Source organism: Dermacentor silvarum, chromosome 5 (genome assembly GCF_013339745.2).
Source record: "Dermacentor silvarum isolate Dsil-2018 chromosome 5, BIME_Dsil_1.4, whole genome shotgun sequence".
NCBI classification, from domain to species: Eukaryota; Metazoa; Arthropoda; class Arachnida; order Ixodida; family Ixodidae; genus Dermacentor; species Dermacentor silvarum.
Window position 1 is genome coordinate 9,612,765 of NC_051158.1, and position 16,733 is coordinate 9,629,497.

Below are 16,733 nucleotides of genomic sequence, written 5' to 3' on the forward strand. Positions count from 1 at the left end.
GGCCCTAGGATTTTTAAAATTATTTTATTAATTGTTTGCTATTGTCCCGACGCGCGCGCGCGTCCAAAGCGCATTAGGCAGGCTAAGTCCGAATTTGACCTGCCGAGGACGCGAGTGCCATCTGGATAGGATTTTCGCAAGTAAAGTACCCGAGCGCGCGGCTGTATGTCTGGTAGAAATGCTGGAAACGGGGTTTGTGTTTGAGTTTCCTGGTAGCAGAATTATGTTTTCTCGTACATTCAAATTACAATCCGACGCCACCATGTCCGTAGGTTGTGGTTAAGTCGTACTTTAGCAATTTTCCGACGGGTTCGACTGTGAGAAATTCCACTAACACCTTGCGCCACGCGGAGGGCCTCTGCGCGGTCGGGGTGGTTCGGGATAATTTTTTCCGCCATGGACGCCGACACCCACTGCGACACGGGGCTCTTAACGCTTTCGCGTTAAAACGGCGCCGCGGTAGCTCATTTGGTAAGAGCATCGCACGCGTAATTCGAAGCTGTGGGTTCGCACACGACCTGGGGCCAATTGTTTTTACAGCGGAGCTCTTAATGCCTCGCTAGGTTAGTCTCGTTGTCGTGCGCAGCATCGCCGAGCTGGGAGAGAGTGAAAGCAGAGCATAGGAGGAGTAGAGGTGCAGAGAGAAAAAGAGAGAGAGAGAGAGAGAGAGAGCGAGAGAAATAAAACAAAATCAACTTTTTTTGGCGAGGCAGGATTCGAACCCGTGTACTCACGGTCTAAGCGCGAGCGGCGTCAGAACCACTGCACTATACACCGACTTTTTTATTTATTGATTTTTTTTTATTTATTGGTGCACTATGCACCGACGCTTGCAGAACATGCATTTGTGGGAACCATATGATTGCATTGTACCGACGATTGTAACACAACTTGCTGTGGGCGAGACAAAGAGAAAATTAGAGAGAGAGAGAGAGAGAGAGAGAGAGAGAATGTGATAGAAAAAAAGAAAGAAATAGAGAAAGAAAGAGAGAGAGAGAGACAAGTCGCGGTTTCGCCCAAAAGGCGAAGCATAAGTTGCGACAGCAAATTAGTAGAGGGCTATACGGAGAAAGGATATAAGTTTTATCGGCTGCATAAACTTGGACACACTCGCTTGCTAACTGAATTAACAAGCTTGGTGTCCGCGCGCACAAGCAAACATGAATAGATCACACTCGATGACCGCAGACAACCATTTTTTTTCGGCGGAACATGTTTCCGGAAAGAAAAACAAAGGTGGTGCATTCAACCCTTGGCTAAATGTTTCCATTGCGGAATATAAAGAAAGATCCGTGTCCTGACATCTCTGCACCTGAAAGAAGGAGCCTAACACGATCGGAATGAATGTGTAGCTCTCTGATACACTTTCACTTCTAAATCAGGTGCTCTTGTGCCGTGTCGAACCGCGTCATCAAATCCAGTTTCTCGTTGGTGCGCGCCACGTCTCACTCCGTCCCCTCGCGACGCGCATGCTTTCACGGGCATCTGAGAAGAAGAACAAGCTGCACGATTAAAGTGTGCCATATGTTAGTGCAGAAGCTCAGAAAAAAAAAGAAAAAAAAAACACTTAATACTCAGAACTGGTGCGCACAAAGTAGCATGAACGAGATTCGTTGGGCGCGAGCAGCGCTACGCAGTACGCCGTCTGCTCCACTCTTTTACGGCGCCCCCATAGGGTAACATACGGATTACAAGAGTGGCCACTCCAGTCTAAAAGCGGCCGAGCTACGCAGCTTCATGCCGCCCGCTAGAAGGCAATACAACATTAACATGCAGGGTGGTCGCAAGCAGGAAAAATGGCTGGAAATTCAAACGCAACTGAATGATGAAGTGATTGGCGAGTACGCCTTGACCGAAACGCATCTACGAGATTTGGAGCAGCCGCCTGTTATTGACAACTTTGTATGGGAAGGGTGCAACAGAATGACCGGGTCAAGGAAAGGCGGAGGCGTAGGCGTACTAATTAGGCGAGGTCTGAAGTGGCGAAGGGTAAACGAGACATGTAAAGAGCATTTATGGATTAGTGGTACATGGCAAGGTAAAAAGACGTGGCTGGGAGTAGCTTACCTATGGACAGGTAGTGATAGCAGAGAAAAAAATAAGGAATTGGTCGATTGCATTAGAAGCGATATTAATGAGTTCAGTAACTCGGGCCAGGTGATATTAGTGGGAGATATGAACGCGCACATGGACGATTTAGACGGATATACTGATTACAACGGCTCTCTAGTGCTGGATTTGTGTGATGAACAGAACCTTATAGTAGTTAACCGGGAGAATAAGTGTCATGGACAGGTAACGTGGCAATGCGGAAACAGGCAGTCATGTATCGACTACGCCTTAGTCTCAGAAATGGTCTACGAACAACTAGACCAAATGATAATAGACGAAAATGGAAAAAATAGCCTGGGAAGCGATTATAGACGCTTAGCATTGAAGTTTGGGCGAGATACCAGCTCAGAACATGAACCAATAGCCTCAGAATTTTTAAAAATGAATGACGAGCAAATAACAGAGATCGCAAACAACATAGAGAAGAAAATTGAGGCTTTTCCTACAGCAGTCTGGGAATATAAGGAAATGGTGGAGGTTATGCAGCATGAAATAAGGCGGACACGGCAAAACAATTGTTGGATTGGAAAGAGGAAACCACGTAAGTGGTGGAACAAGGAAATAAAACAAGCTATAGAAGAGCGTAAAGAGGCATCTAGGGTTGATCGAGAAGCCAAAAAGTTGGGATTACAAGAAGAAGAGGTGCTCCTTAGATGGAATACATACCGAGAAAAGAAAAGGGTTGCGAGTGAGCTCGTGCAAGAGAAAATTAAATGCGCAAGTGAACGTTGGGTGCATAACATTCACAAAAGAGACAAAGGCGCCCCAAAAAGATTCTGGAACCATATAAAAGCACTCGGAGCTCCAACTAGAAACTCGCAAACGGCTATAAGGGATGAAGACGGTAAAATCTATGAAGGCGATGATGCGCTGCGGTACATCACAGACTTTATCAGGCATAACTTCGGCACGAGAAAAAGCGTAGTTCAGACAACAGATCCAGCAACAACAGAGAGGCCTGAGAGATCAAAATTTAGCATAGAAAGCTTTTATTGGAAAAAGGCAGCAGAAAATGTCCCTAACAACACGGCAGCAGGACCCGATGAAATCCCAATACAGCTAATCAAAAACCTCGGTCCAAAAAGCAAGGCACTGCTGACTAATGCCATAGAGCAAGTGATTAGAACAAAGAATATTCCCGTTGGATGGCGTGCAAGCAAGATGAATCTCATCTACAAAGGCAAAGGAGATAAGGATAAGACGAGCTCGTACAGGCCAGTTACAGTAAGGTCGGTGATATATAGAATGGCAATGCAAGCCATAAAATTAGAACTGTCGAAGTGGGTGGAGGAAAACGGTGTATTGGGGGAACTACAGAATGGGTTCAGGCCAGGCAGACGCTTAGAAGACAATATGTTTGTACTAACTCAGTGCATAGAGATTTCAGTAGCTCAGAAAAGACCTTTATGGATAGCATTTCTAGATATTAAAGGAGCTTATGACAACGTAGACAGGGAATTGTTGTGGGATATTCTTCAATACGATGGCATAGATGACGATTTCGTGGAGCTGCTGAGGGAGATATATAGAGACAACCAAGTACAAGTGGTATGGGAAGGTAGAAAAGGAAATGAAATGGTGGGAATTCACCAAGGATTGAAGCAAGGATGCCCTCTGTCACCATTGTTGTTCACGCTTTACGTCAAGAGTATAGAAAGACGACTGGAAAACAGCGAACTAGGTTTTGATTTATCCTACATGCGTAATGGACAAATGGTGCAACAGAATGTCCCTGGACTGATGTACGCAGACGACATTGTGCTACTAGCGGACAATAAAAAAGATTTACAGATACTTGCGAATATCTGTGGGAATGCAGCGACAAATCTAGGCCTTAAGTTTAGTACAGAGAAATCAGGGATTATGATCTTTAATGAACACACGAGTAACTTCGTGGTGTCAATTCAACAGCAAGTAATACCCATAGTGAAGCAATATAAGTACCTCGGCCTAGACATAAACGAAGGAAAGAATTACTCAAGCAACCACCAAGATAATCTGAAAATAAAGGGGAAGCGGAATGCAGCAATAATGAAACACAGAGCACTGTGGGGCCACAATAAGTATGAGGTTGTGCGTGGAATCTGGAAAGGAGTAATGGTGCCAGCGCTAGCATTCGCAAATGCCATTATATGCTTAAAATCGGATATATTGGCGGGTTTGGAAGTTAACCAAAGATCAGTAGGCCGGTTGGCTTTGGGAGCACACGGTAATAGAAAGAGCATTCTTTCTCCTCAGGACCTAAATAAAGTTCGTACTCACTCACTCCAGTCGTCTTTCTATACCCTTGACGTAAAGCGTGAACAACAATGGTGACAGAGTGCATCCTTGCTTAAATCCTTGGTGAATTCCCACCATTTCATTTCCTTTTCTACCTTCCCATACCACTTGTACTTGGTTGTCTCTATATATCTCCCTCAGCAGCTCCACGAAATCGTCATCTATGCCATCGTATTGAAGAATATCCCACAACAATTCCCTGTCTACGTTGTCATAAGCTCCTTTAATATCTAGAAATGCTATCCATAAAGGTCTTTTCTGAGCTACTGAAATCTCTATGCACTGAGTTAGTACAAACATATTGTCTTCTAAGTGTCTGCCTGGCCTGAACCCATTCTGTAGTTCCCCCAATACATCGTTTTTCTCCACCCACTTCGACAGTTCTAATTTTATTTCTTGCATTGCCATTCTATATATCACCGAGGTTACTGTAACTGGCCTGTACGAGCTCGTCTTATCCTTATCTCCTTTGCCTTTGTAGATGAGATTCATCTTGCTTTCACGCCATCCAACGGGAATTTTCTTTGTTCTAATCACTTGCTCTATGGCATTAGTCAGCAGTGCCTTGCTTTTTGGACCGAGGTTTTTGATTAGCTGTATTGGGATTTCATCGGGTCCTGCTGCCGTGTTGTTAGGGACATTTTCTGCTGCCTTTTTCCAATAAAAGATTTCTATATGCTAAATTTTTATCTCTCTGGCCTCTCTGCTGTTGCTGGATCTGTTGTCTGAACTGCGCTTTTTCTCGTGCCGAAGTTATCCCTAATAACGTCTGTGATGTACCGCATCGCATCATCTCCTTCGTAGATGTTACCGTATTCATCCCTTATAGCCGTTTGCAAGTTTTTAGTTGGAGCTCCGAGTGCTTTTATATGGTTCCAGAATCTTTTTGGAGCGCTTTTGTCTCTTTTGTGAATGTTATGCACCCAACGTTCACTTGCGCATTTAATTTTCTCTTGCACGAGCTCACTCGAAACACTTTTCTTTTCTCGGTATGTATTCCATCTAAGGAGCACCTCTTCTTCTTGTAATCCCAACTTTTTGGCTTCTCGATGAACCCTAGATGCCTCTTTACGCTCTTCTATAGCTTGTTTTATTTCCTTGTTCCACCACTTACGTGGTTTCCTCTTTCCAATCCAACAATTGTTTTGCCGTGTCCGCCTTATTTCATGCTGCATAACGTCCACCAGTTACTTATATTCCCAGACTGCTGTAGGAAAATCCTCAAATTTTTTCTCTATGTTGTTTGCGATCTCTGTTATTTGCTAGTCATTCATTTTTTTTTAATTCTGAGGCTATTGGTTCATGTACTGCGCTAGTATCTCGCCAAAAATTTAATGCTAAACGTCTATGATCGCTTCCCAGGCAATTTTTTCCATTTTCGTCTATTATCATTTGGTCTAGTTGTTATTAGACCATTTCTGACACTAAGGCGTAGTCGATACATGACTGCCTGTTTCCGCATTGCCACGTTACCTGTCCATGACACTTATTCTCCCGGTTAACTACTATAAGGTTCTGTTCATCACACAGATCCAGCACTAGAGAGCCGTTGTAATCAGTATATCCGTCTAAATCGTCCATGTGTGCGTTCATATCTCCCACTAATATCACCTGGCCCGATTTACTGAACTCATAAATATCGCTTCTAATGCAATCAACCAATTCCTTATTTTTTTTCTCTGTTATCACTACCTGTCCAAAGGTAAGCTACTCCCAGCCACGTCTTTTTACCTTGCCATGTGCCACTAATCCATAAATGCTCTTTACATGTCTCGTTTACCCTTCGCCACTTCAGACCTCGCCTAATTAGTACGCCTACGCCTCCGCCTTTCCTTGACCCGGTCATTCTGTTGCACTCTTCCCATACAAAATTGTCAATAACAGGCGGCTGCTCCAAATCTCTTAGATGCGTTTTGGTCAAGGCGTACACACTAATCGCTTCATCATTCAGCTGCGTTTGAATTTCCAGCCATTTTTCCTGCTTGCGACCACCCTGCTAGTTAATGTAGCAAATTTTACCTTCTCTATTCTTATCCTTTCTGCGTCTTTTCCTGACTCCTGGTCGTCTAATTCTCCCCTTTACTGGTGTTTCGCTACGTTCAATACTTAATCATGCTTCCTGATTGCCTGGGGCCCGCCTAACAAGGCTACAGCTCGCGCTGCGAATCGACGTCCGTACCGGTGTTGCTACCCTTTCGCTAAAATGTATCCCGTCAACCACAAAAGCGCCTTCGCGGCCTTCTCGGTGCACTTCTCGGTTGATGTCAATGACCGTAAAATTCATTGCTTTAGCTAGAGTCCAAATTTCCCTGTTTACTGCAAGACTTGCCCTTTCAATTTCATAGCCCTGCTTTTCAACCTCTGGCACCGTGCACACCGTGATTTGCACTTCCTTTAAAACATTCCACAGGTCGGTGACCCCTGCTCCTCGTCCGTGCAGTACATCAATCACTCCGCCCATTATCACCACTAGGTGTCTCTCCTCCATTGTGTCCCACACAATGGAGTACCAAGTACAAGTGGCATGGGAACCAACCAAGTACAAGTGGCATGGGAAGGCCGAAAAGGAAATGAAATGGTGGGAATTCACCAAGGATTGAAGCAAGAATCCCCTCTGTCACCATTGTTGTTCACGCTTTACGTCAAGGGCATAGAAAGATGACTGGAAAACAGCGAATTAGGTTTTGATTTATACTACATGCGTAATGGACAAACGGTGCAACAGAAGGTCCCTGGACTGATGTACGCAGACGACATTGTGCTACTAGCGGACAATAAAAAAGATTTACAGATACTTGCGAATATCTGTGGGAACGCAGCGACAAATCTAGGCCTTAAGTTTAGCACAGAGAAATGAGAGATTATGATCTTTAATGAACACACGAGTAACTTCGTGGTGTCAATTCAACAGCAAGTAATACCCATAGTGAAGCAATATAAGTACCTCGGCGTACACATAAACGAAGGAAAGAATTACTCAAGCAACCACCAAGATAATCTGAAAATAAAGGGGAAGCGGAATGCAGCAATAATGAAACACAGATCACTGTGGGGCCACCATAAGTATGAGGTGGTGCGTGGAATCTGGAAAGGAGTAATGGTGCCAGCGCTAACATTCGCAAATGCCATTATATGCTTAAAATCGGATATATTGGCGGGTTTGGAAGTTAACCAAAGATCAGTAGGCCGGTTGGCTTTGGGAGCACACGGTAATACGACAAATGAGGCAGTGCATGGTGACATGGGTTGGGCCTCTTTTGAAGTCAGAGAAGCACAAAGCAAAATTAGTTTTGAAGAAAGGCTCAGGAACATGGATGAAAATAAGTGGGCGGCTAAAGTGCACAAGTATCTGTACATGAAAAGCGTGGACACAGAATGGAGGAAGAGGTCAAGGAAGTTGGCAACCAAGTACAGGATAATCGAAACTGTAAATAGACAACCAGGGGTCATCAGAAAGAAAGTGAGAGAAATAGAGACCGTGAATTGGATGCAAAGAATGGAAACGAAAAGGACAATGGAGATTTACAAGAATGAGAAGAAAGAAATTAGAAGGGAAAATCTGTACGATAACACAAAGGGCAGTGCCTTGCTATTTGAGGCTCGAGCCGGTTGCCTAAGGACGAAAACATATCGGAACAAATATTCGGAACTAGATGAGACATGTGTATGCTGCAGTAAAGATCCAGAGACCACTCAGCACATCCTAATGGAATGCGACGGGATCCACCCAGCGAGAACCGTAGGTAACGTGCAACTCCCAGAAGCGCTTCGGTTTAAAGTGGAAGGAAACATAAACAGATCAGCCGTAGAGATCAGCAAGAGACGATTAGAGTACTGGTGGAAAAAAAGCAGGGAAAAGATGGATACGACCTGATCTCTTAAAATCATAGGCAGCGGTACAAGGTAAATTTTTGAAAAATAAAAATAATGAGAGGTATACAAAAATGCTAGATAAAGAACATGTATAGTAGACCTGATTAAATCAAGCAGGCTAGGTGACTATTTGTCGCCGCCCCGTTTCAAAGGGGATGCCAATAAATCATCATAATCATCATCGCCACATGCGTTCCTTGGCCTTCGCTATCACCTCTCTAATCGGCTTTCCCGGAAGCGCGCTAACCTGGACTCGTTCGCCTGCACCTACCCTCTCTGTTATCGCCGGTTCTACTCTACGCATGTTGGAATCCCCAACAAAGACTACTCGACGCTTTTCTTCCCCCTCACCGCCGAAAGCTGCCCCCGAGGTCACAATGCCCTCCCTGCCTGTCTTATCCTTGCCCTTGGCTTTGTTCTCTTCCGCGGCTGCGTCAGTGGTATCCCCCTCGTGACTATCACTGACGGTTCCGGGTTCGGCTGTCTCTGCACTCGCATCGGAGCCAGCTCCATTCACGGCGCTCGCCTCGATGGGTTCACCATTGCTTTGCTGAATGGTGGCACTCAGCTGCATCTCTACGTTAACTAGCTTTTCTTCTACCGCCTCCCTCTGTTTCTGCTCACTTTTAAGTTCCTTTTCAAGCTTTCCAACCCGCTTAGCTAGCTTATCTTTCTCTTGCTCGAGACGGTCTAGCCGCGACCCTAGCACACACATCCTACAGATAAAATCGGCACCGTTCGCTTCGCGTGCAGACTTAAACCGCGTTTCTTCCAGCGCGTAGGAACGTTCGCACTCAGAACAACGCACGCGTGGGTTTCCCCGGGTACAAACCATCATCTCGTACTAACAAGGAGTGGATGTGACAAAAGAAAAAAAAAAAAAGAAAACAATTTGTTACCTACTTTTACCTAAGCGAGAAGACAAAGAAAGTGAAAAAGCATGAAAATAATTTATAAAGATTGCTTGGCTAGGCTAACCCTCCTACAAAAAACAAAACAAAGAGGAACTATAAAATAAGAAATCTTATCTCTTTGGCACGCTGCTCCTGCTGCGCTGAAACGGCACCTCAACTCGACACGTCCGCTCCCGTCGGCTTCCCTTCCCGTACAGCGCCCCTTGCGGCACCGGCGCGCTTTGGGGACCGGTTTCCGCGGCCGCTTTTCACACCTCCCAATTCTATCCACCTTACCCTAGGTACGGATGAGAGAGAGAGCGTCAGGAACCAAGGCCCTTGTGCACCGCAGCGCCCCTAGCTACGGACGAGAGAGAGAGAGAGCCCGTCGGGAACGAAAAAGAGAAAGAGAGCACATCTGCGCCTCTAGCGTGAGCGGCGAGTACTAGCGCGGCTACAACGGCGCGACGGGGGACAAGGCTGGACCCTAAGGAGCTTCGCCCCTAAAAAACTTGTTTGCTGCTAGGTCTTAACTTAGTTTAACTTAACTACATTTGTCGGGAAGGGATTCTCGAGCGATAATTTTCGGAGGTACCTTCCCTTTCGCGAAATTACGCGTGACTAGCGCTTTACGCGTCTGCGCCTACGAGCGACAGCGTTTCTAGCATGCAACAAACGCAGGCAGGCTAACCAAGGTTGGCACAGTGCCAAGAACGCTGTTGCTTGACGACGACGAACGCGTTGGAGGCTAGCCGCTCGTTATCTAGCGAAATTTGACACGACTAGGGGCAGGCCCTTTTATGGCAAACTCCGAGGCCAAGCGTATGCACTCTTGGCGAAAGCTATGCACAGTGTACGGGCGGCGCGCAGCAGACGACACGCCGGGATGACGTCACGGCGCATGCGCAGTAGTGCGCAGCTGGCGGTTGCTTGGTGGAGCCGTGTCTGTGTCGTGCGAAGCGTGCGCGCACCTGCGCCGGTGGTTACTAGGCAACGCGAGGTGACGTACTCGCTACTGCTTCGGCACATGCGCGGCTAGGCAACGGGGGGGGGGGGGGGGGGGGGGGGGGGGCGTCGGCAGCAGCTTTGCGCGTCGCCTTGTTGGTGCCGCTAGAGTTTCTTTGTCTCTATCTCGCTCTCATTTTCTCTTTCCCTCTGCCGAGCATTGCGCGCGCCGCGCACTGGCGCTTCTTCCCTCTTAACGTCCCATGTCAAGGCAACATGTGCACGGCACGGAAAGGAGGCGAGGCACACGCCGCTCCAAGAAGTGGTTGCTAGGCAACGCAGTGACGTCATAGCTCGGCGAGGTTTCGCGGCAGCAGGCGGCAATTTTAAGAGCGGAGCTGTTTAATCCGGCCGTAATGTGTGGCGCCTGCCACTGAGTTGCCTAGCAACCACCTCACGGAGCGCCGCGCTATGCTCGGGAGAGAGCACATCCTTTGGAGTGACTGCTTTGCCACAAACGCATTTTCAATGCAAATTTTTCTTCGTTGTTGGCCCGGAATAGTTGCACATATAAGTGAACTGTATCTTGCTTTCTCTGGATCCGTGCATCAAGGATTGGCATGGTAGAATGCTGCAATGGTGCAGTCGAGCTTCGGACGGAACACGGCCTGCTAAGAATGAGCTGTCAGTGGGACAGCGTGTGCACGTAAAGCTGGATCTCTCACCGGCCAAGTGCTGCGTGCCTCTCCAGTAGCCCAGGTCTTCGCCACCCGGCGGTCTCAGGACCTCGGGTCCGATGGACGAGAGCAAGTTGCCGCGGAGGTCGAGCGTCAGGTAGCGCACGTCGGCCAGGTAGCGAAGTAGGCCAGGGGGAAGGCGCCGGATGCTAGTGCCAGTCAGCCTCAGCACCAGCTCGTGGCTGCCATGTAAGCCGAGCAGAGCATCGGGAAAGACCACGCGTAGCTGACGCCCCGTCACTGTGAGTTCGCTGAGCTTGGCGCCGAATGCCCACTGGAGCTGGTGCGAGAGCACCGGTTCCTCCACTTCGACCAGCACTCGACGCAGCGAGTGCAGCTGTGACACCAGCTCCTGGAGCCGGAACGAGCGCACCGACCCGTAGCTGGTCGTGCGAAGACTCTTCAGGAACCTGCGACAAAGGTGAGCGAGTGGACATTACCAAGCAATACCAAGTCATCCCCACCATTTCCGGAATTTATTGATTATTGATCGATTATCGATTAGCAATTGATTGGCTATTGATTGCCTATCGCAAGGTATTGGACACGTATTTGGGCTAGGCTGAGCACTACCAAATCAGCCCCAGCATTTTCGGAATTTATTGATTATTGATCGATTATCGATTAGCTATTGATTGGCTATCGATGACTGACTAAGCTTAAGTAGTCCCAGCCATGCTTAGCTAGACTTAGCAAGGTTAAGCTTCGATAGTTCACAGGGGTATGTGCCATTGCGCCTGGACCCTTTCTTCACTACCGCCAGGACCGGCCCACATTTTTTGTCGACGACAGACGAACTAACGGCCGGTTTACGACAGGAGTGTTATTAGCACGAGTACAAAAGCAGTGATAAAGCTGGGGCTGTGTTTTCGAACGATCACCTTGGACGACACTTTTGCGAGTTGTGGCGTGACTAGCGCCGGGCGCATCGGTGTCTACGTGCGACAACATCCTTAGGACTGTGCCAAGCACGCTGCTAGCTCGGTACAAGGAATGTTGTAGTATGTAGCCGCAGACGCTTCCGACGCTAATTACGCTAAATCTCGCGAAATAAAAATTCCGGCAGAACCCATTTCACGATGAACGCCGACGTTGATGCAATTAGCATGCAGGCAACCGCAGTGCCACCACCAAAACGCGTCATGTATGATTAGTGTGTGCAGCCGGGCTCCTTTCTCGCGCATATCTCTGGGTGCCATCCAGTGTCGCCGCTGCCAAGTCCGCGCGTGGCGCGTATGAGAGTATATGTTCAGACAAGATTGTCGGAATATCCAGTTACCCAAGTTTGCGTAAGAGAGGTGCTTTGAAGAGCGGCACATACCCATGCGACCCAAGTTGGCCCGACTGTTGGTTTCAAACAGGATTTTCTCTGCACAGCAGCCCGACGCTCTCTCTACCCATTAGACCATCGTCTACCCAGGGACCCAAGTTAAAAATGAAATTATGGACTTCTACGCGCCAAAACCGCGCTCTGATTGTGAGGCACGTCGTAGTGGGGGACTACGGAATAATTTGGACCACCTGGGGTTCTTTATGTGCAACTAAATCTAAGCACACGGAGTTTTCGCATTTCCTGCCACATCGAAATGCGGCCGCCCAAGCCGGGATTTGATCCCGCGAGGTACCAAAGTTGACGAGAAAACGATCAGAGACATATCTAGATAAATAGACAGCAAAATGTGCGTTAAGAATAGAAGAAAGAGGTGCCTAAGAATGCCAATAGCATTAAAAGGATCCGCGAAAGTGATCGTTCAAGAATACACCATTGTAACAGGCCGAGTTCAACAGTAAGGCGCATGCACAAGGGCGCAGCGCGTGTTGAGCCGGTGTTTATGTGAGTATGCCCTTCCTCCCGCAACCACGTTGCGCTAAGAGTGACAGCAACAAGCAAACCTGAGACCGTGTAGCGATCTGGGGTCTAAGAACTTGAGCTGGAGACGCCTGATGTCCAGAGACTGGAGGCCATGGGCGCCTGCGAAGCTGTCGGTCGCCAACGAGGAGATTGGGTTACCCGACAAATCCAGCGAGCGCAGCAGGGGCAGAAACTGCCACAGGTGGCGGGGCATCGACTCGAGGAGATTGCGGGACACATCCAGCTCTCGGAGGCTTCTCAGGTGCCGGAATGCGTCGGAAGACAGGTTGAACAGGAAGTTCTCCGCCACATCCAGCGTCAACAACCTGGGGGTGAAGACGGTGGTACCGTCATCACCAAGGGCCTAATTAGGTAGAGTGCAAGGAGATCCGCCCCTGCACTGTACAATTACCGGTGTATTGAATAAAATGCATATACATGCCATAACTTGAAATTTGCTGAGGTCACTGACACGCTTCGGTTCTTTGTTGCCTGTGAATAATGTGTTTTTTGTCCATTTTATATGAATCATCGCTAAATGGTTCTACGTACTAATATTCATCTCGTATACGCCTTACCATTCCAGGCATCATGAAGAAGGCACAAATGTCTTGAGTAGCTTTGAAATGGGTAACACTTTTGCTACTGCAGGGGGTCCTGTAACTGCTTACTTGTTTACACCAATGGATCGGTCGTGCGCTCCAGTTCAGCAACTACAGTGATCGTCCCGGCTAAATGTATTAAGATAAAATTTAATGCATCACATTTGATATCCATGACGGCCGCTTAATCTGCAACGCTGTGCGTATCGCTTCACTTTATCAATAAGCAAACGCCACAGAAATGGTCCATCTTCTGCGATTCTATGACAGCCCTCCAGAGTTTTCTCTCTGCAGAACGCCGTGAATCCCATAGACAAGTTGTCGCACGCAGTCACGTCTCACTGCGTTCAAGTACTTCAACAGTGTGACTGCATCACCATAATTCCTGTTGAGCGATTTTATTGCGATAGCAATTATATAGACACTCCAAGCAGATTTCTGCCGTCGCAGTCGTCATCGCCGTCGCCGTGAGGTTCCGTATAAAGTTCAAGAGCGATAAAATCGTCACCGCGCGCCGTATGCTGTATGTCTGAGGGACGCACATACAGCGCGCGAGGGACGTGCGCTTTCACGGAGAGCGAACGCACGGAGGAGCGCAAACGCGACGTCTCCGTCGCACAAAAGGCCGTGGAGGGATGCAAGCGAGGGAGGGGGAGTGCCGTTGTGCTCCGGAACCAAGTGCGCATTTAGCGACCCGGCGCAAGGGGATGTGGTGATTTAATCTCGTGCGCGAAAAGAGGAAAGTGGGAAGGCAGCGCGGGAGGGAAGGGGTGTGGCTTCCACTCTGCCGGTAATGGCGCACTTGTACTTTTGACGCTGCGCCGTGCTCCCTATTGGGCAGCAGAAATAAGCGTCACTTTATTCTTCAATAAAATCACTACTACTACTACGACTACTTGTACTTTGCGCTGCTGCGAGCGGTCGCTCGCGCCATATCTTGAAAGCGATCTGCACACTGCTCCTACCTATGTATGCGCTGCGCCCCTTTCGCCGCTCAGTTTCCGTTGAAGCGATATGCCGCACGAACCTTCGCTCGCTGCTGCTGGCGCGCTTGCTGACGCCAGAGTTATGACAGCGGTTGTCTGCGGTCATCGAGTGTGATATATCCATTTTTGCTTGTGCGCGCTGACACCACGCTTGTTATTTTAGTTATAAGCGAATGTGTCCCAAGTTTATACAGCCAATAAAACTACTATCCTTACTACGGATAGCTCTCTACTAATTTGCTATCGCAATTGATGCTTCGCCTGTTAGGCGAAGCTGCGACATTTTTTTAACACAGTTGCGCGTGTTAAAAAGCACACGTTAAGTAGTTTGCACTCTCCACCTTGCGTATTTCAAAAACGCGTAACATCAGTTCGTGGTGGAACAGCATATTTAACTTAATGATAAATGAACATTGTGTCGGAAGCGGATACGTGCTATTAGCGCAGAGATGTGCAAAGGCGTATACGGCAACAGACCAAACTAATTATGTGCAGCACGCAACAGCTAGTTGTGTGCAGTTCCGCTGATGTCGTTCTTATGAGACACGGCCGCCTCACAGACTCGCAGATCGCGGATGCATCTTACGGAAAGTACCCATGATATTTACTCTTTCCATTGTCGCCAATAGACGCTATCGCAGCTACAGCGTTTAGGAAAGAGCGTATTGTGCACGTAAGGTTGACTAAATTTACTACGCTGCACGGATTTAAAGGCGGTGGAAAGAAAAATGCGCAATATCACTCTGCATGAACTCGGCGCTTGTCGCATCCATGTATTTTCTTTATTCTTTATTCAAGAATTACCCCGCATTGCCCGAAGGCGTTATAGCAGGGGCGTTACACCTGAAATATGTAAGTTACATGTATTCACCTGAAATATGCTGGATTTCACAGGTGGATCTCGATTTTTTTCTGTTTTCGAGCCTGGACTCTTAAAAATGTAATCATATTCACTAACTAAATACTAACACGTTACTAGTCCCAAAAAGACTACCTTCTTATTAAGTGCAGGTAGTAAAATGATTGTTAGTATTTCTCACTACCTGTTGAAGCTAGAAAAAACCACTAACTTAGTACCAACTAAATACTGCCGCGGTAGTGCAGTTACTAACGCAACTGAAATATAATTACCAACAATACAATGGGACTTATTCAATTTACAAGTGCCGCTTGCGTTGCCATATAAAACCGATGGTATTGTAAAATAATAAATATATGAAAAAAAAATAGCGCAGCATGCACTAGTGGTGCAAGGCTGGAGCAAACTGCGGATCTTGTGATCTACCAAGCTACAGCCAGGGTCGCTATCCCGATGACGCTGGATACTCAAGCGCAGACTCTCGCGTTCTCGTTCTTGAAACTCGGGATCTTCGACTCGAAGACGCCTCTTCTCGGCTGCAGCTTCGGCACGGTATTCCGAATCGGCTCGCCGCCGACGCGCAAATTCTCGCTTGGCCGCATGACGCGCTTCAAGACGCGGCCTGGAGAAGCGCTGGTATGTCTAGGCGAAGCGAGGCACATGTGGTTGCTAGGCGGCGCAAAGTGACGTCATGGCTAGACGGAGCTGGTGCGCGGTCATAGCAGCTTGGCGTGGCGATGCGGAGAGGCGGCGAAGCGAGGCGCAGCTGTGCCAAATGGTTTCTAAGCAACACACGGTGACGACATCGCCAGGCTCAGTTTCTGGTCTGCGCTATACGGGCCAAAATCTGGCTTAAACAGCTCCGCTGTTAAAAAGAGAACAGCGTTTTTTCGATATACGAGTACATTAAGGCATCGATTAAGGGTAGATATTCGTAATGTTTTACCAGGAATATTAAGGCGCACTGACTGCGGGGTAAGAATGCACTACGTATCTCCAACAAGCAACGATAAGCATGAAAACATATACAGAACGACAAAGGTGCTACGCAACACTTACTTCAAGAGCAGCTTCAAGAGTATTTATAACGCTAGATTGAGAGAGCAAACATTGCACCGGTGAGCACATACGTAATTGGTTAAATAATCAAAGCTTTGAGCACAACTTTCTAAAGCCCACTGCCTGACGTCGCACATAACTGTTAGTCCAACATGATGAGCAACACTACAGTTTATATCGATTTTGCATAAGACTGTCACAATCACACCATAATAAGCCACGGCCAGACGAGATGGTAGTGACTTTTTAGTTAGTAAAAACTACTAAGAAGCCTTTCTGGCTAGTAAAAGCAGCACTTACTAGCTTTACTATCCGACTGACTAGTACAGAACTAGCAAAAAGGTTGTAAAATATACAGTAATCTAGTAAACGCGTGCATTTACTAGCTATTTACTAACTTTATCTTTAAGTGTGTGTGGTGCCATTCAACGACACAACGATTCTGTGTATCAGGCTTGCTGGATGACGAGGCCACGCTTGCCATCGTTGAAGCGTAACCACCGGTAGCACGTGCTTCCACGCAAATGGGCGAGCG

The 16,733-nt window shown here is 47.5% G+C and overlaps 1 protein-coding gene across 1 annotated transcript in view; it reads right to left on the bottom strand.

Annotated features, from left to right (window-relative positions):
- The window catches only part of LOC119452877 (chaoptin), a 110,639-nt gene that overhangs the window by 8,339 nt on the left and 85,567 nt on the right, over positions 1-16,733 (bottom strand). The window contains exons 8-9 of the mRNA XM_037714828.2: positions 12,734-13,018; positions 10,829-11,250 (exon numbers count right to left, since the gene is read on the bottom strand). Of these exons, the coding sequence (XP_037570756.2) occupies positions 10,829-11,250; positions 12,734-13,018 (707 nt within the window). The remainder of the gene's footprint in view (positions 1-10,828; positions 11,251-12,733; positions 13,019-16,733) is intronic.